At 44.6% G+C, this 24,392-nt stretch overlaps 3 protein-coding genes across 4 annotated transcripts; all 3 read left to right on the forward strand.

The window, feature by feature from the left end:
- The first annotated feature begins 521 nt into the window (after nt 1-521).
- On the forward strand, nt 522-8,054 carry samd1b (sterile alpha motif domain containing 1b). Its single transcript, XM_069714579.1, has 7 exons — nt 522-1,749; nt 2,944-3,205; nt 3,584-3,701; nt 6,250-6,299; nt 6,392-6,503; nt 7,261-7,375; nt 7,511-8,054. Exons 1-7 carry the CDS (start codon nt 562-564, stop codon nt 7,652-7,654), a joined length of 1,989 nt encoding a protein of 662 aa, XP_069570680.1. The 5' UTR covers nt 522-561; the 3' UTR covers nt 7,655-8,054.
- A 2,808-nt stretch (nt 8,055-10,862) lies between these two features.
- On the forward strand, nt 10,863-21,048 carry LOC138630303 (transitional endoplasmic reticulum ATPase). 2 transcript variants are annotated; one of them, XM_069714550.1, is made up of 19 exons: nt 10,863-11,004; nt 11,160-11,395; nt 11,696-11,807; nt 12,022-12,194; nt 12,298-12,440; nt 13,067-13,197; nt 15,972-16,103; nt 16,231-16,333; nt 16,492-16,625; nt 16,843-16,978; nt 17,146-17,258; nt 18,039-18,203; nt 18,314-18,436; nt 18,531-18,743; nt 18,831-19,009; nt 19,124-19,253; nt 19,786-19,944; nt 20,354-20,505; nt 20,594-21,048. In XM_069714550.1, the coding sequence occupies exons 2-19, from the start codon at nt 11,373-11,375 to the stop codon at nt 20,697-20,699; spliced, it is 2,427 nt and encodes an 808-aa protein (XP_069570651.1). In that variant the 5' UTR covers nt 10,863-11,004; nt 11,160-11,372; the 3' UTR covers nt 20,700-21,048. The 2 variants fall into 2 exon arrangements, with proteins under 2 accessions (XP_069570651.1, XP_069570650.1); XM_069714549.1 differs by lacking the exon at nt 10,863-11,004 and having other exon boundaries at nt 11,083-11,395.
- Nucleotides 21,049-21,618: 570 nt separating this feature from the next.
- Nucleotides 21,619-24,310, forward strand: ndufb7 (NADH:ubiquinone oxidoreductase subunit B7). The gene is made up of 3 exons (XM_069714643.1): nt 21,619-21,893; nt 22,873-23,041; nt 24,152-24,310. Exons 1-3 carry the CDS (start codon nt 21,782-21,784, stop codon nt 24,237-24,239), a joined length of 369 nt encoding a protein of 122 aa, XP_069570744.1. The 5' UTR covers nt 21,619-21,781; the 3' UTR covers nt 24,240-24,310.
- Nucleotides 24,311-24,392: the final 82 nt, after the last annotated feature.

Consider the following 24,392-nt stretch of genomic DNA (forward strand, 5'->3'; position numbering starts at 1 on the left):
CGTTGTAAATGTTGTCGGCGGTCGAGCGTCTTTCGCCGTGAAAGTCAGGCATGCATCGCTGCAGCCTGATGCGGAGCGGAGCCGTCATCCACCCATCTGTTGACCAGCCCGGCTCAAATCTGATTCGCCACAACGCTCCAAAACACCGCGCCCAACAACTCGCTCGTCTCCTGCGCGCAAGTGTGCGTCGGTGTGTCTTTGTGAAGAAGTCGAACGGGCTGTTATGAACCGCGGGATGATCTGATTAAGACTGCGAACAAAGAACGGAGCTCCGGGGCTCCAAAAGCGAACCGATTCCACCTTAAATTCAATTTGGCGTCTTTGGCGGAGACCTAGGCGCCATCTTCGGTCCACCTTAAGCGCACGTTGTGGCCAACAAACGCAAGCGTACCAGTCAGGCTTCCGTCCTCGTTCTCCAGCCGGGGATCGCACTTTGGCTTCCCAGCTTTGACACAGCGTCACTTGTGAAACAACAGGGGGAGGAGGAGGAGGAGGAGGAGGAGGAGGGGGGGGGGAAAAGACGCACTCGGGCCAAACCTCACCCGCACCAGCGAGGAGAAGATGTCCGAACCCAATAAGTACCGAGAGTGGATCCTGGAAACAATCGACTCTCTCCGCTCGAGGAAAGCCCGTCCGGATCTGGAGAGGATTTGTCGAATGGTCCGGAGACGACACGGGTCAGACCCGGACCGAACCAGGACAGAACTGGAAAAACTGATTCAAGAGCAGACGGTGCTCAAAGTTAGCTACAAGGGGTCCATATCGTACCGAAACGCGGCGAAGGTGCAGAGGAAAAGCAGAAAGAAGAGTGAGTTTACGGCCGCTGGCGGCGGCGGCGGCGGCAGCAGCAGCGGAGGCAGCGCGGAGGCAGCGAGGGAGCGGACCAAACACGACCATCCGAACAACAACGGAGACAGCTCGCACAGCTTCACCGACCAGGAGGAGGGAGAAGAGGACTCGGAGCCCAGCCCAGATCCCCACACTCAAACATCAGCCAGCAAGAAGCTCAAGCCTGCCTCCAGCCCGAGTAGCGGAAACGGGTGCCTCAGTTGTGGCGCAACAACGGGCTGCGCTGTCGGGAGCGGCTGTAAAGAGGAGAAAGCAAGTGCACCGAGAGACAAGGGATTAGGACAGGAGGGAGCGGGGGACTGCCCGTCACCCGGTGTCGGCCACGGAACAAGCGCGCAGGACGGCGGGGATGCCGGCAGGACAACGCCGGGCAAAGCCGATGCGGCTGAAGGAGGAAAAGAGCCCGGTTTGTCCGGAGCTGACACCCAGAGCAAAACTTGCTCTGGGAGCGTCAGCAGCCTCCCTCAACCTCCGAGACAGAAGCAGGCTGTTCCCCTCAAGCCCAAACTTCGAGCCGGGGGAGGGAGCCCCAAAACAGCGGGGAACCACGCCAACTCGGACCTGGGCGACAGATTGGTGGCTTCTGTTCGCAGCCTGTCCGAGAGGAGCCTCCGTGGGGGCTCCGCCGCCGCGACCAGAGGCCACATGAAGCCGCTCGGGTTGAAGGAGATTTTGGGCTATCTGAGCAGCCAGGAACGACTGTCGGAGGAGAAGCTGACCCGAGGCAAAGTCAAAGTGGTCATGGAGAGAGAGGTGGCGAGGGGCAGGCTGCGCAGGACCCGCTGCGGGAACATTACTCTTCCTCTGAGGGGGATGGTGTTGGAAGAGCCGACGCCGAGGAATGCGTCCGCTGACAGACTTGCAAAGAGCACACTGCAGGACAAACACACCGTGAAAAAGGTGAGCAACGCCAACTTAATATTTCCAACACGTCCCGACTGCACAGGACACGCTGAGCAGCGGCTGGCTCGATGGCTTGCTGATAAATTAATGATCACTGGTTTTAAACCGCGCGCACGGCACCGGGGCGCGCTCGGCTTCCGTCGCCAAAATACATATTTCTTTCTTGTTAAACCTCGATGTTTCGTGTGTAAAAGTGTCTGAGGGGATTCCCCCCACATTTAGGAAAAATGCATTGTTGTTTCACTGTGTCGGTTCACTGTCAGCGGGATGCGACTGTGCCTTGTGTTGCGTTTGTCCTCTGTCGCCTCGGCAAACGCGTGCGTGTGTATGTGTGTGCGTGCGTGCGTGCGTGCGTGTGTTTGTGTGCAGCTCGGCTTCCTGCACAAAAGGTGCGGGTTACACCGGAGAGCAAGACAGCTCTGGAGCGCCCCCCCCCCCCCCCCCCCCCCGGCTCTCGGGACGAGCACGCGCGCCACAAAAGAGCGTCTCTGCATGGCGCGAGCACGAGCACCCTCCGTTTGCGTTGCCACATCACTATTTTTTTTTTTTTTTTTTTTGGGTCAATAACATTTGATTTGGCTCCTGTGAACTTTAGCTGTGCGGATGTGAGCGCGCGGTGTCTGGGCCTGCCGCGCGGTAGGCGGTGTCTGTCTCAAAACTTGAGACGTGCCGCTCCCGCGCTCCTGCGAGTGCTTTTCTCGGTCGCGCGGGGCTGGCTGGCGGAGGACTCAGCCCAAAACAGCCGGGCATCGCGTTTGTGTATATTAACATTTTGAAGCGCCATTTCTGAACCCCGCACGTTTGTTTTTTTGTTGTTGTTTTTTTTTTGGTCCTCTTCCCGTCGGTATGCCCGCATCCCTCCCGCTTCGTGCCTCATTAAATCCTTTGTACCGCTTCTGCCGGCACGCTCTCCTCCCTCTCCTGCTCCCCTGTGGGTAAAAAAAATATAAAAAAATAAAATAAAAAAATTTGAGTAGGCTACAGTAGGCGGTTATCGTTATTTCTTATATCTGTGTCTCTTTCCAAGTGAGAACTGTGTTAGGCTGCCCCGAAGAAGTGCAGCAGACCTGATATGCTGCTCAAACCTCAAATCGCAGAAGAACTAAATCCACCTGCGAGAATGAGAGAAGTGCTTCATCTCCACTTTTGTAATGTCAAAAAAGATCTGACACAACTTTTATGTCACCGCAGCCGCCGTCGCCCTCTCTGCAGGACAATGAGCCAATGGAAACAGCCAGCAAGGAAGAGGAACAGGGCGAGAACGAGGAGGAGGAAGAGGGGGAGGAAGAGGAGGAGGACGACGATCCCAGGAGTTCTGATGAGGAGAGAGGACTATCCCCGGTAGCCATGACAACCGAGCCAGGGCTCATTGAGAAAACCACAGAAGATGAGGAGATCCAGACAGCATCAAAGAAGGAGAGCCCCCAGCAGCAGCAGCCACAGGGTGACAAAGGTGTGTGTGTGTGTGTGTGTGTGTGTGTGTGTGTGTGTGTGTGTGTGTGTGTGTGTGTGTGTGTGTGTGTGTGTGTGTGTGTGTGTGTGTGTGTGTGCGTGTGTGTGTGTGTGTGTGAGATGGATATAATGTCATTACCACAAGCCTACTAATACTCTTCTTCCACCACACTTTCATGACCGCTGGTTCTCGAGTGCCTTCCTCTTTTCAAATAAAATTCCCAACCTTATATTTTACTTTTATCAATGTTTAATTTAAACTTTAAGAAGTCATTTCAATTTGCAACACGACCACGTCGGCCACGAACGCCACCTCTTGTCTCTCCTCCCGTATTGTTATTTCAATTTCACTTTATGTTTTTATGTTATATGTCTGCAGTGGATTTCCCCCCCGAGACGCAGCCGCCACCCGTTCAGGGAGCCTCGCTGTCTCAGTGTAACGGTTCACGCCTGCAGGACGGCGCCGGCGACTCTGATCCGCTACATACGGAGGCAAAAGTGAGTCCGAACACGTGTATCCGTACCGTTAGTTTTTTTTTTTTTACTGCTGGATGATGGGTTTTCCCGCGAGTATCAAAACAAGTCAGTAAGGTATACAAATATTATCAGAGTATTACGTTGTAAAAGTTATTTGTAGAATGACCCTTTTCAGAGAGTTATATACGAGTAATTATACTACAAGTTAAACGTATTATGGATTTAAGATAAAATGATGAATAATGACTACAGAGTTTAGTGAAAGATAACAAAAAGCACAATATCTTGACCAAACCCGCCGGTGGAGGTCTGGGAGGAAGAGAGGATGGAAGATAAACCTCTTAAACAGGCTGAGATCCATTTTATTGAGGTTTATACTATTTCTCAATGTCGTTCTCTAAATCCTCCCATCGACTCCCGAGCCAGGAAACCAAACCAACCGTACAAGGAGCACAAAGACAGGGAGTGACGTTATTATTCATGCTCATATCATTTTCTCAGCTGTTTTATCTTGTAGCTGGTTAAGGTAGAAGCTACAAAGTTGAGATACTTTAGAGTCCAACTTCACTTTAATACAATTTTTAAGTTACCCTTAACTGTCACCGTCAAAAAGATGGCGTGAAGGAAGAGTGTTTAGGTTGCATAAAATATACAGAAATAATCCAATTTAGTTCAAAACTTTGTTTTCCGAAATAAAACCCCCGAAAAATTCCACCTTTGTTCTTTCGTCCTGAATGAAATCCCTCCTCGTCTTCATCCCGTAAAACGACAGCAGGGTCCATTTTTGAAGGGTGTTTTTACAACCTGGTGTGTAATTTACGTTTATTGTGACCTCTACTGGTCGTAGTAAGCACGACGGGAGCAATGAAGGAAGTTGGGGGATGGAGCATAAAATGTGACAAAAAAAACAACAACCCTCTTTTCCATTGCTGCTACCGGCTCTGCTTTACTTACTCTACTTGCTTTTGGCACCAGGTACGTCATCTGGATTTCTTTTTCCCACTGCAGATAGAAGAACCCGACCGATACACCGGATGGCCACTATTGCCCCATCACAGAAATAACCGGATCAAAAATCCAGTATCAGTCGGGTTCTTGTTGATAATATACCCTCATGAATCTTCAACGCAATGCAACACACACACACACACACACACGCACACACACACACACACACACACACACACACACACACACACACACACACACACATGGACAGTGCAGCGTATGAAGGAGATCTCGTTCTTGATTCTCTGTATGAGGCTGTTCGTCGCAGCCAGTGTGACCTCACGTCTGTCTCCTTCACGTGAACGTCATGTCTCGAACGCCCTTAAGGGGATTCATTCAGATTTGGCACAAACATTCATTTGGTTGAGAGGATGAACTGATTTGTATTTTTTTTGGGGGGGGGGGGGTCAAAGTTCACTACGATCTCACAAAACAAGATTTTGGCCATAACTGAAGAAATATATTCACAAATTCATGTCTCGCAGGATAAAATGGTGAAGTCGTGACAGTTTATATCCGAAAGGTTGACTTCACTGTTGCATCAAAAATATTCTGCAAAAACACTTTTCTGGCCATTATTCAGCACCGTAAACTGGGGAACAGACAGGGACTGAGATTGTGACCGTATTTAACATTTGGTCAGATACTGAATTTTGGAAACTAATCTCGGGTGTCCACTTTGTTATCGGGATGATTGTATAGATATTATTTCCTCTCAGTTTGAAGATGTGTGTGAATTGTTCACGTTTTCAAATTTGTAGCTTCTTTGCAGCAACGTTTACATTTGAAGCATCCCCTGCTGTCGTGGTTAGCACTGCGTTTTCTATCAGAGTCAGATTTATCGGCCTAATTTCCTCAAAAGTCTTCACCACATGTATTATCAGCTTCCTTGACTCTGGACAAACCTGCATACATAAGCCATCTTTACCGGTTGGCGATGGTGCACAACTACGAGGCGGTGATCCGGCTTCGTGGTTAAAATTTGACTCGGACTTCTTGGAGATAGACGCCCGTCTGACTGGTGGCAGACGGGCGTCTATCTCCAAGAAGTCCGAGTCAAATTTTATCTATCTCCAAGCAGCCTGTTTTATCGTTTCAGAAAGTCAGGCTGAAAAATGCCATCGAGTCACAGACCTTTTTGTCTGTTTAAGACCGACTTCAGCTCTCTGAGGGGTGACTCATCAGCTTTGTCAAACTTCTTCACCCCCGACCCCAACCAGTCCACTTCATACCTTTTAATATCATCATTTACACTCCCACAGCAGATGGTCTCGATGCCCCGCTGCAGCTTTGTCTTTATGCATCTCGATGCAGTCCGCTCCTCTTGTCCTTCATTTTAGGCGGAGGTCGTATCACTCTGACGCTTTTGACATTCCTCTGGCAGATGTCTCTTTGCGTTTTGTTTGACCGTCTTCTCTTTAATGTTTAATGTTTTAATCGCTGCTCATAATTGTTTTTAAATGTCCTTTTCTTTTGATGCTTTTAATGGTTATGTTGGCCTTGTTTTTGAACTGTGCTGTACAAATAAACATGCCTTGCCTTCTCCTCTCTCCACGAACCGAATCAGATGCACCATGATGGAACAAACCACACCTCCCCAGGCTTTAACAGTGAGTTTCGCCTTTCTCAAAATGTGCGCGCATTTCTGCATATTTGTGTTTGGTGACGGGGAGTAACACTCGGCTTAATATCTCCTTCGTAGGCTCGGAGTGTAAGACGGAGGTCGGCGTGTCGTCCTGCCTGCTCACTCCCACTGCCTCCCCGAGAGACTCCGGCCTGCCTGAGGAGCGAGGGATTAGCGTTAGCAGTGGAGGGTGAGCGCAGTAGAGATGCCGGAGAAACCAGTGCATGTTTTTAGTTCATCTGCAATGCAAATAGTAAAGCACAAGTTAATGCCTTTTTTTTTTTTTTTTCTGGAATAATAAACATGTAGTATATTATTTATGTCAAGATTAATATAAATTAGAAATGATTTTTTTTTTGTACATGTCAAACAATCCATTTGAAGTCCTGCAGCTTTTACAGTCAGAAATTGTCGACTTAATTCCTTGTTTTATCACACCTGCAGTAATTTTACATCCACCAGCAGCCTGCAGTCATGCGAGGTTTAGTAGGCATTAGGACATCTATCTCAAATAATGTTAGTAAAATTAACAAATAAAGTTACATTACTTCGATGAAGTAATTCAAATAGATACATTACCTATTACATTTTTAAACTAGTAATCTGTAACCTGTTACATTTGAAAAGTGACCTTCCCATCAATGTCCAATATAACCCTGATTATGATTGTGATATCCTCTTAAAATTCAACATTTATCAGAATGTAAAATATCACTTCCATGTTTATATCAACCGTAACACAGAGCAAGTTGAATTCATTCATCCATAAAGACAACAACTGATGGTCACCAAAACACAGGAAATAAATACACATGAAATAAAACCATTGATAAAAACAACACCAACCTATATTTCATAATAACACTCCATACATGTTCACAATTTCAATCTTCTTCATGTTTTACAGTAAACAGTCACTCTAACCGCCGTCTTCCTCCTCTCTCTAGGTTTATTAAGTCTGAGGGAGCCAGCGGGAGCCCGGTGGACTGGACAGTGTCCGATGTTGTCAGTTATTTCACGGCAGCAGGTTTTCCTGAGCAGGCTGCTGCCTTCAGGACACAGGTGAGTAATCGTCTTTGACCACCACTAGGGGGCGCCACAGACAGACAGACTTAACACGGGTCCTATAAACTGAAAAATATAAAACAAAATGTAACCGGCATGCACTCCCATGCCTCGCTGTGCTCTCTTCATTAGGAAATCGATGGAAAGTCTCTTCTCCTCATGCAGCGTAACGATGTTTTGACGGGCCTGTCGATCAGGCTCGGCCCCGCCCTCAAGATCTACGAGCGCCACGTAAAGGTTCTGCAGAAAACACACTTTGAGGATGACGACTGCTAACGACACACACGAACTACACGCAGACCGTTGCGTTTTCAATCTACATATAGCTCAAGTAATGTAAAATATGCATGCATGATATACAGAAAGATACACTTCTCTTTTCATCTCATGTCAGGCAACACACACACACACACACACACACACACACACACACACACACACACACACACACACACACACACACACACACACACACACCTCTGTTTCTCTTCCTCCTGGACCTCTACAACTGGTGTGGTCCCTAAACAACACAGAAATGAGACTGCACTTTCTGGACAACACGGATTTTCAACCAAACAGCACAAATACTGGAGGGAGAAGATAGACTCATAAAACAGACATTTGAAGATGCAGAGGTTCAAAATTATCACGCAATTTTTCCTTTCTTTTTTTTTCCTTTTTTAACAATTAAGCACTTTGCTATTTTATTGATGAAACAATGCGAGATGTTTTGTGTTTAAACTGCTATGTTGTGCTGACGTTGAGGCACAGCTTGAAAGAGTTGGCGGTCATTCTGTGTGTGTGTGGGGGGGTGGGGGGGGATTTCGGTTGTGATCTGGGGGTTTCTTGCCAGTTGGTGTGTGTTTGTCCGTGAACATGTAGACTCAGCATGTTGGACAGAAAAGAAACACTTTAGAAGTTGACCAGATGAAATACATTCCCAGAAGATAGAGTAGATGATTGGGATGCTGAACCATCGTATTCATTCCTACATGTGGAGACTAAAATCCGGTGCAGGATTGTTGTTCAAAGCAGTAAACTGCTAATTACTCCCCGGATGTTTGGAGGACGTTGGACCTCTACGGCTTGTAGATCGTCAGGGGATTTTTTTTTTTTTTTTTGTAGCCTAATATCTCATGAAAATCTACGACATCAACTTGTTCATAATTGTTTTTGAACAGAGCGTTCATGATCTGCTGCTCTGGCCTATGCACCACGTCAGGGGCCGGTTTCACAAAGATACACAGAGGCCTGTGGCTTCGATCAAAGTAGTCTGATGCCTAAATGCATCTCTTGTACAACACTCTGTAGTTGTTCACTATCTTGAAGGAATAATCTCCGCGCACTTATGACCCCGCCCCCTTTTTTGGGGGGGTGAAGCAAGTGACGCTTGCTGCTAATGTGAAATAGCGCTTTAGAAACAAACTATAAGAAAAGCATTAGGGTTAAATTAGTTTATGTGACCCAAAGACACACTGTCAAGTAAATATATGTTCACTCTTTGTACCATAGAAAATTCAGTCTCCCGTCCAGCACCAGGCTAGTCCTATAACCCCACTCAGCGTCCAGAGGTGACCTACATGGACTTCTATTTTCATTTTACTGAGTCTCCAGGGAAGCAAGTTACCAACTAATTTTTTTTACTTTTCCATCACGCTCTACAAATCATGTGCTAGCTAACAATAGCGCTGTGTTCTGACAACTGGCCAAGCGTAAATTGCAACCCACAGCGTACTGTTGTCTTCCCTTCACTTAGCTTGGAGCCATAAAGTCGTTCTATCGGGATCTTTTTCAGGACACGTCAGGGGAACAAATAGAAAATCAGCGTTTTTGACGTTATTGTTGGTGTACCTTACTACGCAGCAGCTCTTCCGCGTGGACTTATTATTTTCGTTCAAAGTTGAAGTTTCGGAGAAAAGCCTCAACGTCCTTTGATTTTTGCGGGGCAAATAATAACAGAAATCCATGTAAAAAAAAAAAAAAAACGTTTTTGTAAAACAAATCTGGTCGTCTCCTGCAGGCACAGCACAAAATGTTGGCCAATCAGGAGACAGTGAGGGCGGGTCTTAAACAGACAGGAGCTCACATGGCTGAAAGGATGAACTGAGGAGCTACATAAAAGCCCTGTATAAGATAAATAAATACAAATTCAATTGTAAATCATGCAAAGCTACTCTATAGTGGCATCTTAGAATAAAAATAAAACGCTTGAAAATGAGCATTATATGTCCCCTTTAAGCAGTGGATGAATGAAATTAAGACTTTTTTTTCAAACTAAAAACTGTCTGATTGATTAACTGTATCGAACTGTTAAGCTGTGTCGCCTAAATATAGAGCTTTCTTCCTGAACTTATAAGCTTCATTTCAGAGTAAACTTCAGAGTTTCAGGTCAGTCTAACTTGTATTTAACTAATCTGAGTGCAAACTTAAGACTGACCCGAACACTAGAGGCCGGCCTAAAACATCTTTGTGAAACCGGCTCCAGAGTACCCTGCAGAAATGTTCAAACACACCAGCTGACTGAACTGAAATCAGCTGAACAATCAACACAACTATGTAATAAAGTGAACATGTAAATATATTCAAGCAAACTCATTTAGTACATTATCCATTTGTTAATTATTGGAATAACATGGTCTAACTGAAAGATGCTATGGCAGGGTAAAGCTGAGTCAAACAATCAACTAATCTCATACCAGCAGCATTTTAAACAGTTTTTAATGGTCAATAATTAGCAAACAAAAAACTCACTCCCACCTCCAACTACATCAGCACACATTCCAGGTTACTTTTGTTTACCTGTTATTTTTGTTTTGATTTCTTTTTTTCAGCATGTTAGTTTCATTTTGTGAAATGTTAATTTGATCCATTCTCTGTACTCTGATCATCGAATCAGATCTCATGTTTCTTTGTGCATTTAAACCTCCTCTACCTCTCACTTTCATTCTCTTTCCTCAAACACTTTTTTCATGTTATTACAGCGAGTAGAAGTTGTCTGTTACGGTGTCATTTAACATAATTTCATTCTTATTTGTTAAATCTGTTGGACAGAAAACGGCTTGATTCTCTGTGGGGAATGTACCCTCTGTGCCCTCATGCTAGTCTCCTGTCATTTGTTAAAGGACATTTATTTAGTAATAAAAGATTCAATTGAAATACCACAGTGTGTGGATGCTCATTCTGTGAAAGTGTATTCCATGTTTGAGGGCCGTGTGTGTGTGTGTGTGTGTGTGTGTGTGTGTGTGTGTGTGTGTGTGTGTGTGTGTGTGTGTGTGTGTGTGTGTGTGTGTGTGTGTGTGTGTGTGTGTGTGTGTGTACCAAATGTTCATGTGTTGTGTGTGAGGGAGGGAATCACCGTCGGTTTAGAGCAGCTGGACGACATCAGCAGCTCCCTTCAGTCACAAGCAGTCGAAGGTGGACAGACCATGTTGCCCTCTAGAGGACTTCTTCTGGAGATGAGACAGACGACATGTCAGGTCTTTTGGAAAGAAAAAAAGAAGAATTTATTTTGACTCATAAATATTCCACGAGTCTTGGTACCAGCCAGGCTTCAGCTTCTATTTGCTGGTTCGTAGCAGGGGGAGGAGGAAATATCACTCTATATCTGTTCTGGGACTCTCTCCAAGGTAAGTGCTTGGGATTCGTCTGTGTACGCGAGTGGGTGAGTGTGTGTGTGTGTGTGTGTGTGTGTGTGTGTGTGTGTGTGTGTGTGTGTCCGTGATGGGGTTATAATAAGACATGGGAGGCAGATGGGCGTATTTATACCTGACCTGATAAACAGGCAAGCTGCAGCTCCTGTAAACATGGTGGTTCAAGACAACAGAGGGGAAAGAAAACACTGAGATTCTCTGCTGGGAAGCAAAATAAGACCGAATCTGAAATCGTTGGCAACGATTAGAAACACCCAAAGTCGGCTACTGAATCCACTACAGCACACAACTGAAGAAGACAGTGGAAAACTGGGGTGTATCTGAAGAGACAAAGGAGAGCAGTCATGCCCGGCCCAGGAGGAGCAGAGTGAGTGAAACAGCACTGTATGTTTGTGCATGTGTCTGTGTGTGTATGTTTACTCATGGATATTTCAACATACAGTAAAATAACACGTTTTATCTAGTGCTAAATTACAGTGCATTTTGATCATGTTAATAAAAAGATCGAATATTTTCTAAGACATTTAAGACATTTTCACATGTTTACAGACTCAAGTAGTTGCTATGTGCTGAGCCAAAGCGATTCTAAATACAGCGCAGAGTCACATGAGGAAACCAGAGCTTCATGTGCAATGTGAGAGTGTGATGATGTGATTCTCGCTGGAAGCCCAAAGGGAGAAGATTTCTCCACTGCCATCCTGAAGCAGAAGCAAAGGCCGAACAGGCTCATTGTGGACGAGGCGCTCAATGAAGACAGCAGCATTGTCAGCCTGTCACAGGTGTGTGTGTGTGCGTGTGTGTGTGTGAAGTGTAAATACAGCCAACACCAGAGTCCTGTTTGTTCTTAGCCTAGTGTGTGTGTGTGTGTGTGTGTGTGTGTGTGTGTGTGTGTGTGTGTGTGTGTGTGTGTGTGTGTGTGTGTGTGTGTGTGTGTGTGTGTGTGTGTGTGTGTGTGTGTGTGTGTGTGTGTGTGTGTGTGTGTGTTTCTACTAGAAAAAGACAGAGGAGTTGCAGCTCTTCCGGGGCGACACGGTGGTGTTGAAAGGGCGGAAACGGCGGCAAACGGTGTGCATCGTCCTGACAGATGGCACCTGTGGAGATGAGCGGATTCGGATGAACCGTGTGGCGCGCAACAACCTGCGTGTCCGGCTCGGTGATGTCATCAGGTAGATCTCACACCTGTGTCTTTCTGTGGAGTTACCGTGTCGGTTTTGAGTTCCTTTTATTGTAATAACCAATAGGTGCCTGCTGATGTGTGTGTTGTCACAGTATTCATCCCTGCCCTGATATCAAGTATGGGAAAAAGATCCACGTCCTCCCCATAGATGACACCATTGAGGGTCTGACAGGGAACCTCTTTGAGGTTTTCCTCAAACCCTACTTTCTGGAGGCTTATCGGCCTGTGCACAAAGGTACAGCTCCGCCACTGATCATACCACAGTAACATCAGCTGTTTTCATAACATCAAAACATGAAATTGGATTTGTTGACTTGCAGTTGTATGTCTTCCACAACTAGTCAAATCGCTGTTTCAACCGTGTCTGTAGCCACGACAGCATACAATGCTTCACATATACAGTAGATATCGCTGCAAAGAAGCAACAAATTCTAAAATGTGGATGCTTCGCTCACATTTCATATTCACCGGCAATGAAGATCTCTACAATCACCACAGTTTTAAGGTGGACACCAAAGATTACTGTCACCAATTCCAAATGTCAAATATGATCGCAATCTCTCCTTCTGTTCCTGAGTTATGGCATCCCAAATTCACAGTGACCTTTAACTTTTGATCACCAAAATCTAATCATTTCATTCCTGAGTCCAAGTAAAGGGTTGTACCAAAATTAAAGAAATTCCCTCAAAGTGTTCCTGAGATATCGTGTTCACAAACCTGGGATGGACAACCTGAAAACATAATTCCTTCGGCCACATCTGTCACGTCTCGGCGTGGAGAAATAACATGAGATCAACTCAACAACATTCACTGTGGAGGCTCTTGTCTGTGAGTGTTGTGATTTCTTCTCTGTGTTGTCAGATGACATCTTCCTGGTGAGGGGGAGCATGCGGGCGGTGGAGTTCAAGGTGGTGGATACGGACCCCAGCCCTCACTGCATTGTTGCCCCAGACACTGTCATGTTCTGCGAGGGACAGCCAATCAAAAGAGAGGTTGGTGAGACATTTGTGTCTCTGGTTTGTGTGATAACAGTGTGCTTAAACATTCAGTAACACAGTCTTAATCGCATCAAGGAATTTGTGCAAATTTTTCAGTTAACTGATGTCATTCCACTTCATCCTGTTATGGTGGGACCATGAAGGCTCATCATACTGTTACCATAGGCTGTATATAAAAATGGATGTGGACTTTGGGCCACTAAGAAGTGAAGTCACTGCAGAAGTGCCCTAAAGTACAATACCACTGAGGACCACTAGGGGCTGGCTACAATAGACTCGCATTCAAAAAGCATTAACTTCTCTTATGAAATACAAAGTTAATTAAAACTGCAAGCAGTGATCTGTGGGCCCTCGCAGGCTGCACGTCGGGGATCCAGCGGGTCGGGGCCGCCGGCTCCCCGATGTGTAGCACGCAAGGGTCCGCATATTCCCGCTTGCAGTTTTAACTTTTTTCTCGATCTCGTTCCTTATTCTTCTTAAAAAAAAAAAAAAAAAAAGCCTTTTTTCATAAACATCTTCAAAAACTCATGAAACTTGCGTCAGGCAACAACTTTCATGAGTTTTGGAGCATCGTTTGACCTTAAACATCAACTTCCTGTGTCACGCCGAAACATCAAACTAAGCCGCATCGCCCTGGTTATATATGTACAATATACTATATACAATATACTCTGTACTCTGTACTCTAGAAAAATTAATTTTGGGTCACTTTTTGGACAACATGCTATAGAATGACTTTTTTTGAATATTTCGGATGACATAGTATGACTTTTTTGTTTAATCATATTTTGGACAACATACTTTGGATATTTTGGGTGATGACCTTTTTCTGAACTGACTCACATGCCTCAAGTTACTTCTCACTGTAAGGCAATTCTAACCAGTGCACAATGAAGAAAGTCACTCTCTATTAGTATGACTGCACATACAAACCCAAACCTGTGTGGCTTACCCTTAGAGAGACTTGCCTTAGGAGGTCTTGCCCTCCGTGCACCACGTGGCTTATTGAGGGGACTCGCCCTCTGTAAACCATGAATTGTGTGATACCTGGGGCTATGAGTCCAGCCTGGCGTCGGCGTCCTAGACCGCTGAACTATCTTCGGCGCCGGAGGATGAGTCGCGGCAGGAGAAAGTGTTTCACGGAGTTCACTCAGAGCGTCCAGTGACTCAACAAGTAAAAGATTCTACTTCACCAAGGTTGCTATTAATGGTTCAGATTCCACTTGGCCTATTGATGGTGATTCAAATTGAAAAAGTTTTGCATACACTACACATTACAGGAAGATATTTAATATCACTGCAGACCCCCTTGAAAACATATATATCTACTATCCAAAGAATGTCTGTGGCAATTTTGGTCGCATTTGAATGAATATTTATGGACGGTGCAGTTATAGGTTGCAGTGAGCCAAAGATTTGTCACAATGCTGTCTGACTCCTGGGAAGATTGGTGGCGCAGTTTGTCGCATCGCCACGGCGACGCCCTTTCACAAAGTCGAACGAAATTCTCAATATATCATCAACCACATGTTTAGGCTATTCTGACCCGACTTTAGGTTCATGTGATCAACCACCTCAACGTAGCATGTGAAATTATAAAAAGTGTCATTTCCAGTTGCCACCAGGGGGCGCTTTGACTATGAGTGAATATTACCATACAGGTGTCTTCAGGGGCAAACTGTTATCATACCTGTAACGTTTGGAGAAGTTCGGTCCATGTACATAAGATTTAGAGCAACTTGTAGTTTCATGGCGACACGCTCAAATGGCCACCACGCCATGGGCACATCCATTGATGAAAAAGAATTATTTTAACAACTTTTAACCCCAAACATGTTAAGAGTGCACAGAAAAAATTTCAAGTCGGTCCGACAAAATCCCTTTGTTAAGGAGTTCGTTAAAGTACATGTGCAAATCGCCAAAAATGGTGATTAAATACAAAATGGTGGACTTCCTGTTGAGTTGACATAATGGTGCAAAGTAACTTTTTTGTATGTCTAGGTGTGATATACCGATTTTCGTGCATGTATGTAAATGTAGCCGCCGGGGCATCTGTGTAGGGGACGCTAGTGAGCCATTTGGCCACGCCCACTCACGACTCCACTAAAATATGACATTTTTCGCCAGGAGACATTTTTTTTACCAACTTTCATGAGTTTTTGAATATTATAAAGCCTCCAAAAATGCATTCAAACTTTCAGGATAAAAAGAATAATAGTTTTACAAATAATAATAGGGCTTTCGCACCTTCGGTGCTCGGGCACTAATTAATGTTTTCCAAAAGTCGTTAGGATTTCATTTGGTAAATTCACTACTTCTTATCAGAGTTATTGTGGTCTTTCTGAAAATAATTCTGTAATTAATTAGATATTAAGCCTCAAAGAGAGGTATATTTGAGGGCGTGCCTGGTTTGAGTGACATGCCTAAGGTGTAGTCATGTTTCTGGTATAAGTGGGCGGAGCATAGTTTCCTCAGGTTCTCAGTCAGATTCACCCCTTGCTCCTTCCGAGCTTGTCCAAATATGGTCACGACTGGCTCCAAAAAAACAAGATGGCGACGGCCAACATGCCAGTCAAGACTTAAAAAATGCAGTTCACAAACCAATAAGTCGGTTGTCTCCTGACTATTACATACACCTGCAGCCTGTGCTGTTGAAACAAGGCTTCAGTAATTCAGCTTGAACGACCTCATGTCCCCTCCAGAGCCTCACCACTGAGTCTGTAGTTATCAATATATCCTGATATGTCAGTGCTTTTGCACTGTGACAGGACGAAGAGGAGAGTCTCAATGACATCGGCTATGACGACATTGGAGGCTGTCGGAAGCAGCTGGCTCAGATCAAAGAGATGGTGGAGCTTCCTCTGAGACACCCGGGACTTTTCAAAGCCATAGGAGTTAAGGTGTCTCACACACACACACACACACACACAATCAACGGTCCTCCCATTAAAACAGCCCATTTCTTCTTAATTTAACATTAGAAAATTCTCTTTTCTTGACTCTGTGTTGTTTCCTCCTCCCTCTCAGCCCCCCAGAGGTATCCTGCTCTACGGACCTGCAGGTACGGGGAAGACCCTGGTTGCCCGAGCTGTAGCCAATGAAACTGGTGCCTTCTTTTTCCTCATCAATGGTAAGGCTTTCTTCTTATCTCACTGTTAGAGACAGGAAAAAAATCAGCTGACACTGTAAAAATAAAGTGCTTTTTGGGGTTTTTTTGGTTGGAAATTAGATTTTTGCACTGTTTCTCTTACTTACGTGGGAACATGGTACATATCATTCGGTGACTAGGTCCTGAGATCATGAGTAAGCTGGCAGGAGAGTCCGAGAGCAACCTAAGAAAGGCGTTTGAGGAGGCGGAAAACAACGCTCCCGCCATCATTTTCATCGATGAGCTGGACGCCATCGCTCCGAAGAGAGAGAAGGTAAACAACAGGGGACAAGTCAAGAGGCCTGATTTCTCTTGTGTCACACCAACGAATGTGCAGTCGTGTGTTTCTTTTGTCCATACGCAGGCAAATAACAGTGAATTATTCTTGACTGCGTGCATGTGTGTGTGTGTGTGTGTGTGTGTGTGTGTGTGTGTGTGTGTGTGTGTGTGTGTGTGTGTGTGCGTGTGCGTGTGCATGTGCGTGCGTGTAGACTCACGGTGAAGTGGAGAGGCGTATAGTGTCCCAGCTTCTGACCCTGATGGATGGCTTGAAGCAAAGAGCTCACGTGGTTGTCATGGCAGCGACAAACCGGCCCAACAGCGTGGACCCTGCTCTGAGACGCTTTGGTGCGCGAAAGCCACATGCACACACACACACAAACACACACACACACACACACACACACACACACACACACACACACACACACACACACACACACACACACACACACACACACACACACACACACACACACACACACACATTTACAAGCATGCGGATGTCTCTCCAGGCAGGTTTGACCGTGAGATTGACATTGGAATCCCAGACTCGACCGGCCGACTGGAGATCCTGCAGATCCACACCAAAAACATGAAACTGTCTGACGACGTGGACCTGGAGATGGTGAGCCTGCAGGAACCAAAAATATTGTTTAACAACTCATATAACAACTGAAATGATGAGCTGTTTAACAGATGAATCATTCAACTACTAGTTGGATAAGCACCTAATTGGTTGGGTAGATTTTAAGGATAAAAAAATAAAATAGTTTCAGCTTTTAACTTTGAGCATTTGGGGTTTTTCTTTGTCTCATGTGACACTGAACTGAATACCTTTTGGGTTTTAGACTGTTGGTTATAGAAAACAAAAAAACTAAATCTTTCACCTGAGAAAATTGTTGTGACCATTTTTAACTGTTTTTTTAAACATTGGAATGAAACAATTAATTGAGAAAAGTAATCATCAGATGAACCAAAGGAAATTGTTCTTTAGTATTTTTATTATAGATACAGTATGAACTGTTGACAAAGATCAGACTCTTATTTAATGAGAACATTGCTGATGGAATTAAATGAGTAGGTTTTTAATTATACTGATTGAGAATCACTTTGTTAAATTAAATTAAATTAAATTAATTATTATTAATTTTTTTATTTTGCCGGACCTCCTCTCAACCCTCCTCAGTGTAAGTGCTTTAAAATAAAAAAAAATACTCTGAGAAAGAATATACATAGGAATATAGGAATCATGCATGATTGAGCGTACGTATGTATGTATGTGATGATTTAATATTCAATCTCACAAGTTGAAAATTCCCTGATGACATCTATCCCAATCCTGACATGCATGTTTGCCGCTTAATAAATTCATATTATCGTCCCTGATTTGCTTAACATGTGTCAGATCGCCAAAGAGACACACGGCCATGTGGGTGCCGACATGGCTGCTCTGTGCTCCGAAGCTGCTCTGCAAGCCATCCGCAAGAAGTTGACCCTCATAGATCTGGAGGACGAATCCATCGACGCTGACCTCCTCAACTCACTGGCTGTCAGCATGGACGACTTCCAAGTACAAAAACACACACTCACACATTTAGACTTCCAGACTCTGTGTGTGTATAGAAATTCAATAAAAATAAATTTCTTAAGGAATGAATGAATGAAGGCGCTTTTCTTCAGTGGGCGTTGAGTCAGAGCAACCCGTCAGCTCTGAGGGAGACGGTTGCGGAGGTGCCTCAGGTCAACTGGGAGGACATCGGAGGGCTGGACGAGGTCAAGAGAGAACTGCAAGAGCTGGTTCAGGTGGAGGAAACACTTATTTCAACACTGCACAAAACTGCAAACACGAGTCTCAGCAACAACGTGTCAAAGCTTTACTACATCTTTCTCTCCTCAGTACCCCGTCGAATACCCTGACAAGTTCCTGAAGTTTGGAATGACCCCGTCCCGGGGAGTGTTGTTCTACGGACCTCCAGGTTGCGGGAAAACCCTGCTGGCTAAAGCCATCGCAAATGAGTGCCAGGCGAACTTTATCTCCATCAAAGGACCTGAGATGCTCACCATGTGGTTTGGAGAATCAGAGGCCAACGTCAGAGACGTATTTGATAAGGTGAGCGTTAAGAAAGGAAAGAAAAGAAACACCTCTTCCTTTATAATTTAACCTCTGACCTCCTGACCTTTCCCCTCCCGCCTACAGGCCAGACAGGCGGCCCCCTGCATCTTGTTTTTCGATGAGTTGGACTCCATCGCTAAATCCAGAGGGGGCGGAGCGGGAGACGCAGGCGGCGCCGCTGACAGAGTCATCAACCAGATACTCACAGAGATGGACGGCATGTCCGACAAAAAGAATGTTTTTATCATCGGTGCCACCAACAGGTGTGCTTTTTTTTTTTTTTTTTTACATTTCTGCAATGACGAGTTGGGTCATAGAAGAAATTCTTTACTGATTTCATCTCACCCTTTTTCTTCGCTGCCCTCTGCTCTCACCAGGCCGGACATCATAGACCCAGCCATCCTGCGACCGGGTCGTCTGGACCAGCTCATCTACATCCCGCTGCCTGACAAACCCTCACGCACAGCAGTTCTAAACGCAAACCTACGCAAGTCCCCTGTCGCACGAGTGAGTGACACAAAGACAAATTTCTCTATAAATCCTTTTCTTTTTTTTTCATTTATACACTAAAGAAAACCAACAGAAAGTCGGAACGTTTAGTCGTAACAGCAGTAAAATGAATTAAATTATTACAGCTATTCACCGTTCTTACTCGAAACATTAAATTATTGTTGTATTAAACCATGAAAACAATTTCTATGCTGTAGCTGATTAGTCCACAAAAAAACTGTTTATTTATGTATACTTTGTCAATGCTTTATCTTTAATTAGTGTAGTGTATGTTTTGTATTTAAATCGTCTGATGAAAAAAGAGCATATAAATGTAGTGGAGTAAAAACGTGAAATATAATAAATATTTAAGTAAAGTGGCACAACCATAACATTATAAAACATTACGCCGCTCTCGTACGGTACTAGTAGCTCTCTGTTTTTGTAGAGACACACATACACAAAGAATGTCACAAAATAATGTGAATTTAAAGACTCAATATTTTCACATTGCTTTAGTTCCTGTCTCTTTCGCTCCTCCTCTCTGCAGGATGTGGATCTGCAGTACCTGTCTGGCATCACGGAGGGTTTCTCCGGAGCCGACCTGACCGAGATCTGTCAGCGGGCTTGTAAGCTGGCCATCCGCGAGGCCATCGAGGCCGAGATCAAGGCCGAGCGTCAGAGGCAGAACAGACCAGGCATCCCCATGGTCAGCTACCCCCAATGTTCTCCATCCTTACTGCTTTTCTCTCTCAATAATACACACACACACACACACACACACACACACACACACACACACACACACACACACACACACACACACACACACACACACACACACACACACAAAGTCACATCTCAAAGTAGTACCAGGCTGTGTGTGCTTGGTGCAGAAAGAGAATGTGGAAGATAAAAAGTTCCCTAAAGGGCGGCTGTATGTTTTGTAACTTTCAGCCTTTGGACTGGGAACACACACACACACACACACACACACACACACACACACACACACACACACACACACACACACACACACACACACACACACACACACACACACATTTACAGGGTTTATTGTTCTCAGATGTGATCCTAATGTTTTTCTCTGTCTGAAGGATGAAGACTTTGATCCAGTCCCAGAGATCAGGAAGGACCACTTCGAAGAGGCGATGCGATTTGCTCGTCGCTCTGTTAGTGACAATGACATCCGCAAATACGAGATGTTCGCTCAAACTCTGCAGCAGAGCCGAGGTTTTGGAAGCTTCAGGTACACACACAAACTACAGAAAATGTAGTAATGGACGAGTTGACATGGTTTTGGTTCCACTCTTGTAACTTCCTTTTTTCCCCACCAGGTTCCCTTCTGCTACCGGTACCCGGTCTGAAAGTCAGGGTTCAGGCTCCGGATCAGGGAGGCCCGGTCTGTACAGAGAGGAAGGTGTTGACGATCTCTATCAGTAACAAAAAAAACTGCACCCTGTGGTCCTTTCTCACCGTTGAGATTCACTTTTTGAAGAATGGAAATAGAAGAATAAAAGAAGTGGAAATTGGAAGTGATGAAGAATGTTATTTAAAAGAAGATACTTTCTGAAACATGTAATATCATAAATGAAAAAAATATCTGTCTCAACTAGTTTCGATGAAAAAAGCATATTAACTTTAGGCATTTGAGGAATATGAATATATGCATATGAAGAATAAATCTTTCACACTAATAGCTCAACGCTTTTGTAATCCGTTTGCACTATAAAAGCTGTGTGTATGTATGAGTGTAAAAAGTAATAAATACATATATGCCTTTATGATCACATCTTGGACTGCTATATTTATTTTATTACTAGAATTTTAGAGTATAGTTCTAAACAGAAATATTTCTACATGACAAAGCTTGTTTGCCTACCAGGACGTCCTGGGACAGCATTGAGCTTTGGGCTCTTTTTTTTTAAATTTTTTTTAAATCCCCTGATTTCTTCTACTTTCAGTAGAAGCATTGTGAATATGCTCATAGCAATAAATGTGTGTTTACAGAAGACATTTTGACATCAAAGAAGGAAAAGCACAGGTTTAAAAAAAAAAAAATAAAACTGATGACAGCTGAATTCTGTGTAGCTGCAAGAGTTCAAGTCCTTGTGTTTGTTTACTACCACCGCATACTGGGACACTTGAATACAATACAAATCGTTTTTTAATCAGTTTGTCATACATATTCATTGTCAAAGTTTTATGGTTTACATCATTAAATGTTTACAAGTGGAATTTTGTTACCGAACGTCTGAGTAAACGCCGATTTGATCCGAACACCAGCAAACTTTCCCAGCGGAACCTTTCGTTACTTATCTGGAAGGGACGGTGTTTGTCGGAAGCACCGCCGGGGCTGTTTATTTCCGGTGACGGGCGGAAGTGGGCTGCAAGGGGTTTCGTTTGGAGGTGACCGAATGGCGGTTTGCTAAATAATTAGGGGAAAAACATTACGTTAACGCCCGAGCGCAAGCAAACAGAGTACCTTAACTTCAGTTGCCGGAGTACAAACATCCCCGGGTGCCATGGGAGCTCACCTGGCCAGGCGATACGTCACGGAGACGGACACGGAGCCGGACCCGGCCAAGAAATTCGAGTTCGACCCCCAGTTCGGCTTCGAAGAGAGGAAGGAGAGAGGTCGGTGTGCAGCTGGGAGAGGATTCATGGCCTCCTCCTCTCCTCCCCTCCCCCACAGCATCATACAGTGTTCAATATTCATCTGCAGTTGATTTATCGATCCGTCGTGCTTTCGTAGCGCGTTTAGCTGACGTTAGCTTCGCGCTAAAGTCAGCTGGAGGAGGTTTCGTGTGAAGTTGAGCTGCTTGTGGCCTACTTGTCTTCATCTTCATCTTCATCTTCAAACTGTGGGCTTCACATATTTTGGTGTATAAAGATGGAAGAAGTATTCAGGTCCTTTAACTTTTAGTAAAATACTAATATCTCGCTGTGAAAATAGTCTTAACACAAGTAACAGTTCTGCCCTCACAACCCCTAAAGTACTTTCAGTATTTTCAGTAAAATGTACTTCAAGTGTCAAGTAAAAGTACACTATGTAGTGAATGCTTCCTGCCGGTGTTTTACCATTAGATCTGATATTATTATTATAATAATAATAATAATGCGACATTATTCGTGCAGTTCAGTTGTATTTATTTAAAGTTGAGCTTTTTTTTTTTATTATTATTTTTTTTTTTGACTTCGAGTTCATCAGAATTCAAAATCGCCAAATTTGGAAATGCGTTGATTTCACGAGACTGAAAAACTAGTGTTGATTTCATATTAATAGGCATTTCAGTGCTGCGGTTATTCACACCTGCAGTGTATTTGTATTTAGTGTTTGTGAGCTTCTCAAGTATGAACACCGTACAGCAAGTTTTGTTTTTGTCTGCGGTGGCAAAATGTCAGGGTCCGGTCCGATTTCTCCTTGAACATCCGACTTTTACAGAATGTCAGCTGAAATGGTCTTTTAGTTTTATATTAGAAGTAAATAGCTCGTCACCCGCTCAAGCCAAATTTCACCAAAGTCCCGTGTTGGATAAAGAACTATGTTTTTACTTGCGTTTTCATTCGGACTCTTGACCGTTTGGTGACTGAAGATTTTGTGTCTCTCCTCCAGAGATGATAGCGAGCCAGGAGCAGATGAACTTGGCCCAGCTGCCCGTGGAGCAGAGGGACTACTGCGCCCACCACCTGCTGAAACTCATGAAGTGCAAGCGGGACAACTGGCCCAACTTCCTGGCCTGCAAGCACGAGCGGCACGACTGGGACTACTGCGAACACGGGGAGTAAGTGTCCACATGGCCGAAAGAGACGTTTCGGGTCGGCTTTTGTAGGACTGCTGCGTCCAGGCGGAGGCGCTTCAGCAGCGGCGGGTCGTCTTGACAGCGTGAAAGGTTGTTTGTTATGTATAGAGACGCCGGTTTATGGTGGGTGCGTCAGTAAAGCTGTTGATACCGGGTGTCTACATGTGCAGTATTCAGACGTCGTTCAAAGTTACAGTCTCGCAAAATCCAGTTTCATTCTATTTGGAGATAAAAGATAATTGCACCTCGTTTTTCTTTTCTTTTTTTGTTTAGGACTTCCCAGAAATCCAAACAAATGTAGCGTGCGTGATGTCGGTCAGTTGAATAGCAAACCTGTTGCGTGAACTCCCGTCTGCCCCCCTTCGCCGAACGGTGCGCCGGGTGTGATTATTCCTGGGAATGTCGCTGCGGACTTCCAGCTCGTACAGTTTGTAATGCTGCAGCACTAAATGATCACCGAATGCAGAAGCGTTCATCAGAGGGCCGCAGGCTCACTCGGCGCTGGATTACCTCACTTTTGACAACGGGCGGTACCTGAACAGACATTCGAAGGACAATCCCAGGAGATCATAACTTTTAAGTTGAATTCTCATTCTATAAAACAAGAAGTGACGAGAAGGAAATTTGCAGGAAGTTAAAACTGTCTGGCTTCTTCTCTGTAGCACACTTTGCATCAGTCCTTAATATCGACAAAACTTTTACCACGAGGTCCGTTTAGTAGCTCTTCTGGAAAATGGGAGTCACCCTGTTGTTGTGAATTGTTCAAATTCCGTTCTTTGTGAGCATTTTAAGGACCTCTCATCAGAGTTCATTTAAAAAAAAAAAAAAAAGTCGAGACCGTTTAAACCATGTTGGTAGTTTTCCTCTTCGAACATTTTAGCTGCGCAAAAAATCTTGACGTCCTCCCCGCAGGTCAGGATCGAGTTTCCCGACAATATTGTGGGTCGATGGTTGAGTCGCTGTTAATTTGTAACGCCACTTTAACAGGAACGCCGATTTCAGATGTAACTATTAAAACTCTTTACATGGTCAAAGTATAATAATGTATGTCCATCCCAATAACCGCATACGCCTTCATGTTTCCGCCTCCAGCTACGTGATGCGCATGAAGGAGTACGAGAGGGAGAGGAGGCTCCAGCTGAGGAAGAAGAGAATCGAGGCTCAGGCTGAAGCTGCATGATCAGTAAATCCTCAGTCTTTGTATATACAAACCTGCTATTGTTCACATTAAACAATATTGTTGAAACTCTACCACCAAGAATCTTATTCATGTGAAAACCATACTGTGATCCTCTGTAGACTAAAACCGTTTCACCCTAAAAAAAAAAAAAAA

Source organism: Brachyistius frenatus, unplaced genomic scaffold, assembly GCF_029030835.1.
Source record: "Brachyistius frenatus isolate BFR_SWC_R1_liver_20210118 unplaced genomic scaffold, ASM2903083v1 Contig_132, whole genome shotgun sequence".
In the NCBI taxonomy this organism is placed as follows: domain Eukaryota; kingdom Metazoa; phylum Chordata; class Actinopteri; family Embiotocidae; genus Brachyistius; species Brachyistius frenatus.

Coding starts and splice junctions, on each gene's coding strand:
- samd1b (XM_069714579.1), top strand. CDS start 562: ATGTCCGAACCCAATAAGTACCGAGAGTGGATCCTGGAAACAATCGAC. Junction 3,206..3,583: donor GCAGCCACAGGGTGACAAAG/GTGTGTGTGTGT, acceptor ATATGTCTGCAG/TGGATTTCCCCCCCGAGACG. Junction 6,300..6,391: donor CACCTCCCCAGGCTTTAACA/GTGAGTTTCGCC, acceptor TCTCCTTCGTAG/GCTCGGAGTGTAAGACGGAG.
- LOC138630303 (XM_069714550.1), top strand. CDS start 11,373: ATGCCCGGCCCAGGAGGAGCAGA. Junction 11,808..12,021: donor GCATTGTCAGCCTGTCACAG/GTGTGTGTGTGT, acceptor TGTTTCTACTAG/AAAAAGACAGAGGAGTTGCA. Junction 18,204..18,313: donor TCAGCATGGACGACTTCCAA/GTACAAAAACAC, acceptor GCTTTTCTTCAG/TGGGCGTTGAGTCAGAGCAA.
- ndufb7 (XM_069714643.1), top strand. CDS start 21,782: ATGGGAGCTCACCTGGCCAGGCGATACGTCACGGAGACGGACACGGAG. Junction 21,894..22,872: donor CGAAGAGAGGAAGGAGAGAG/GTCGGTGTGCAG, acceptor TCTCTCCTCCAG/AGATGATAGCGAGCCAGGAG. Junction 23,042..24,151: donor GACTACTGCGAACACGGGGA/GTAAGTGTCCAC, acceptor TTCCGCCTCCAG/CTACGTGATGCGCATGAAGG.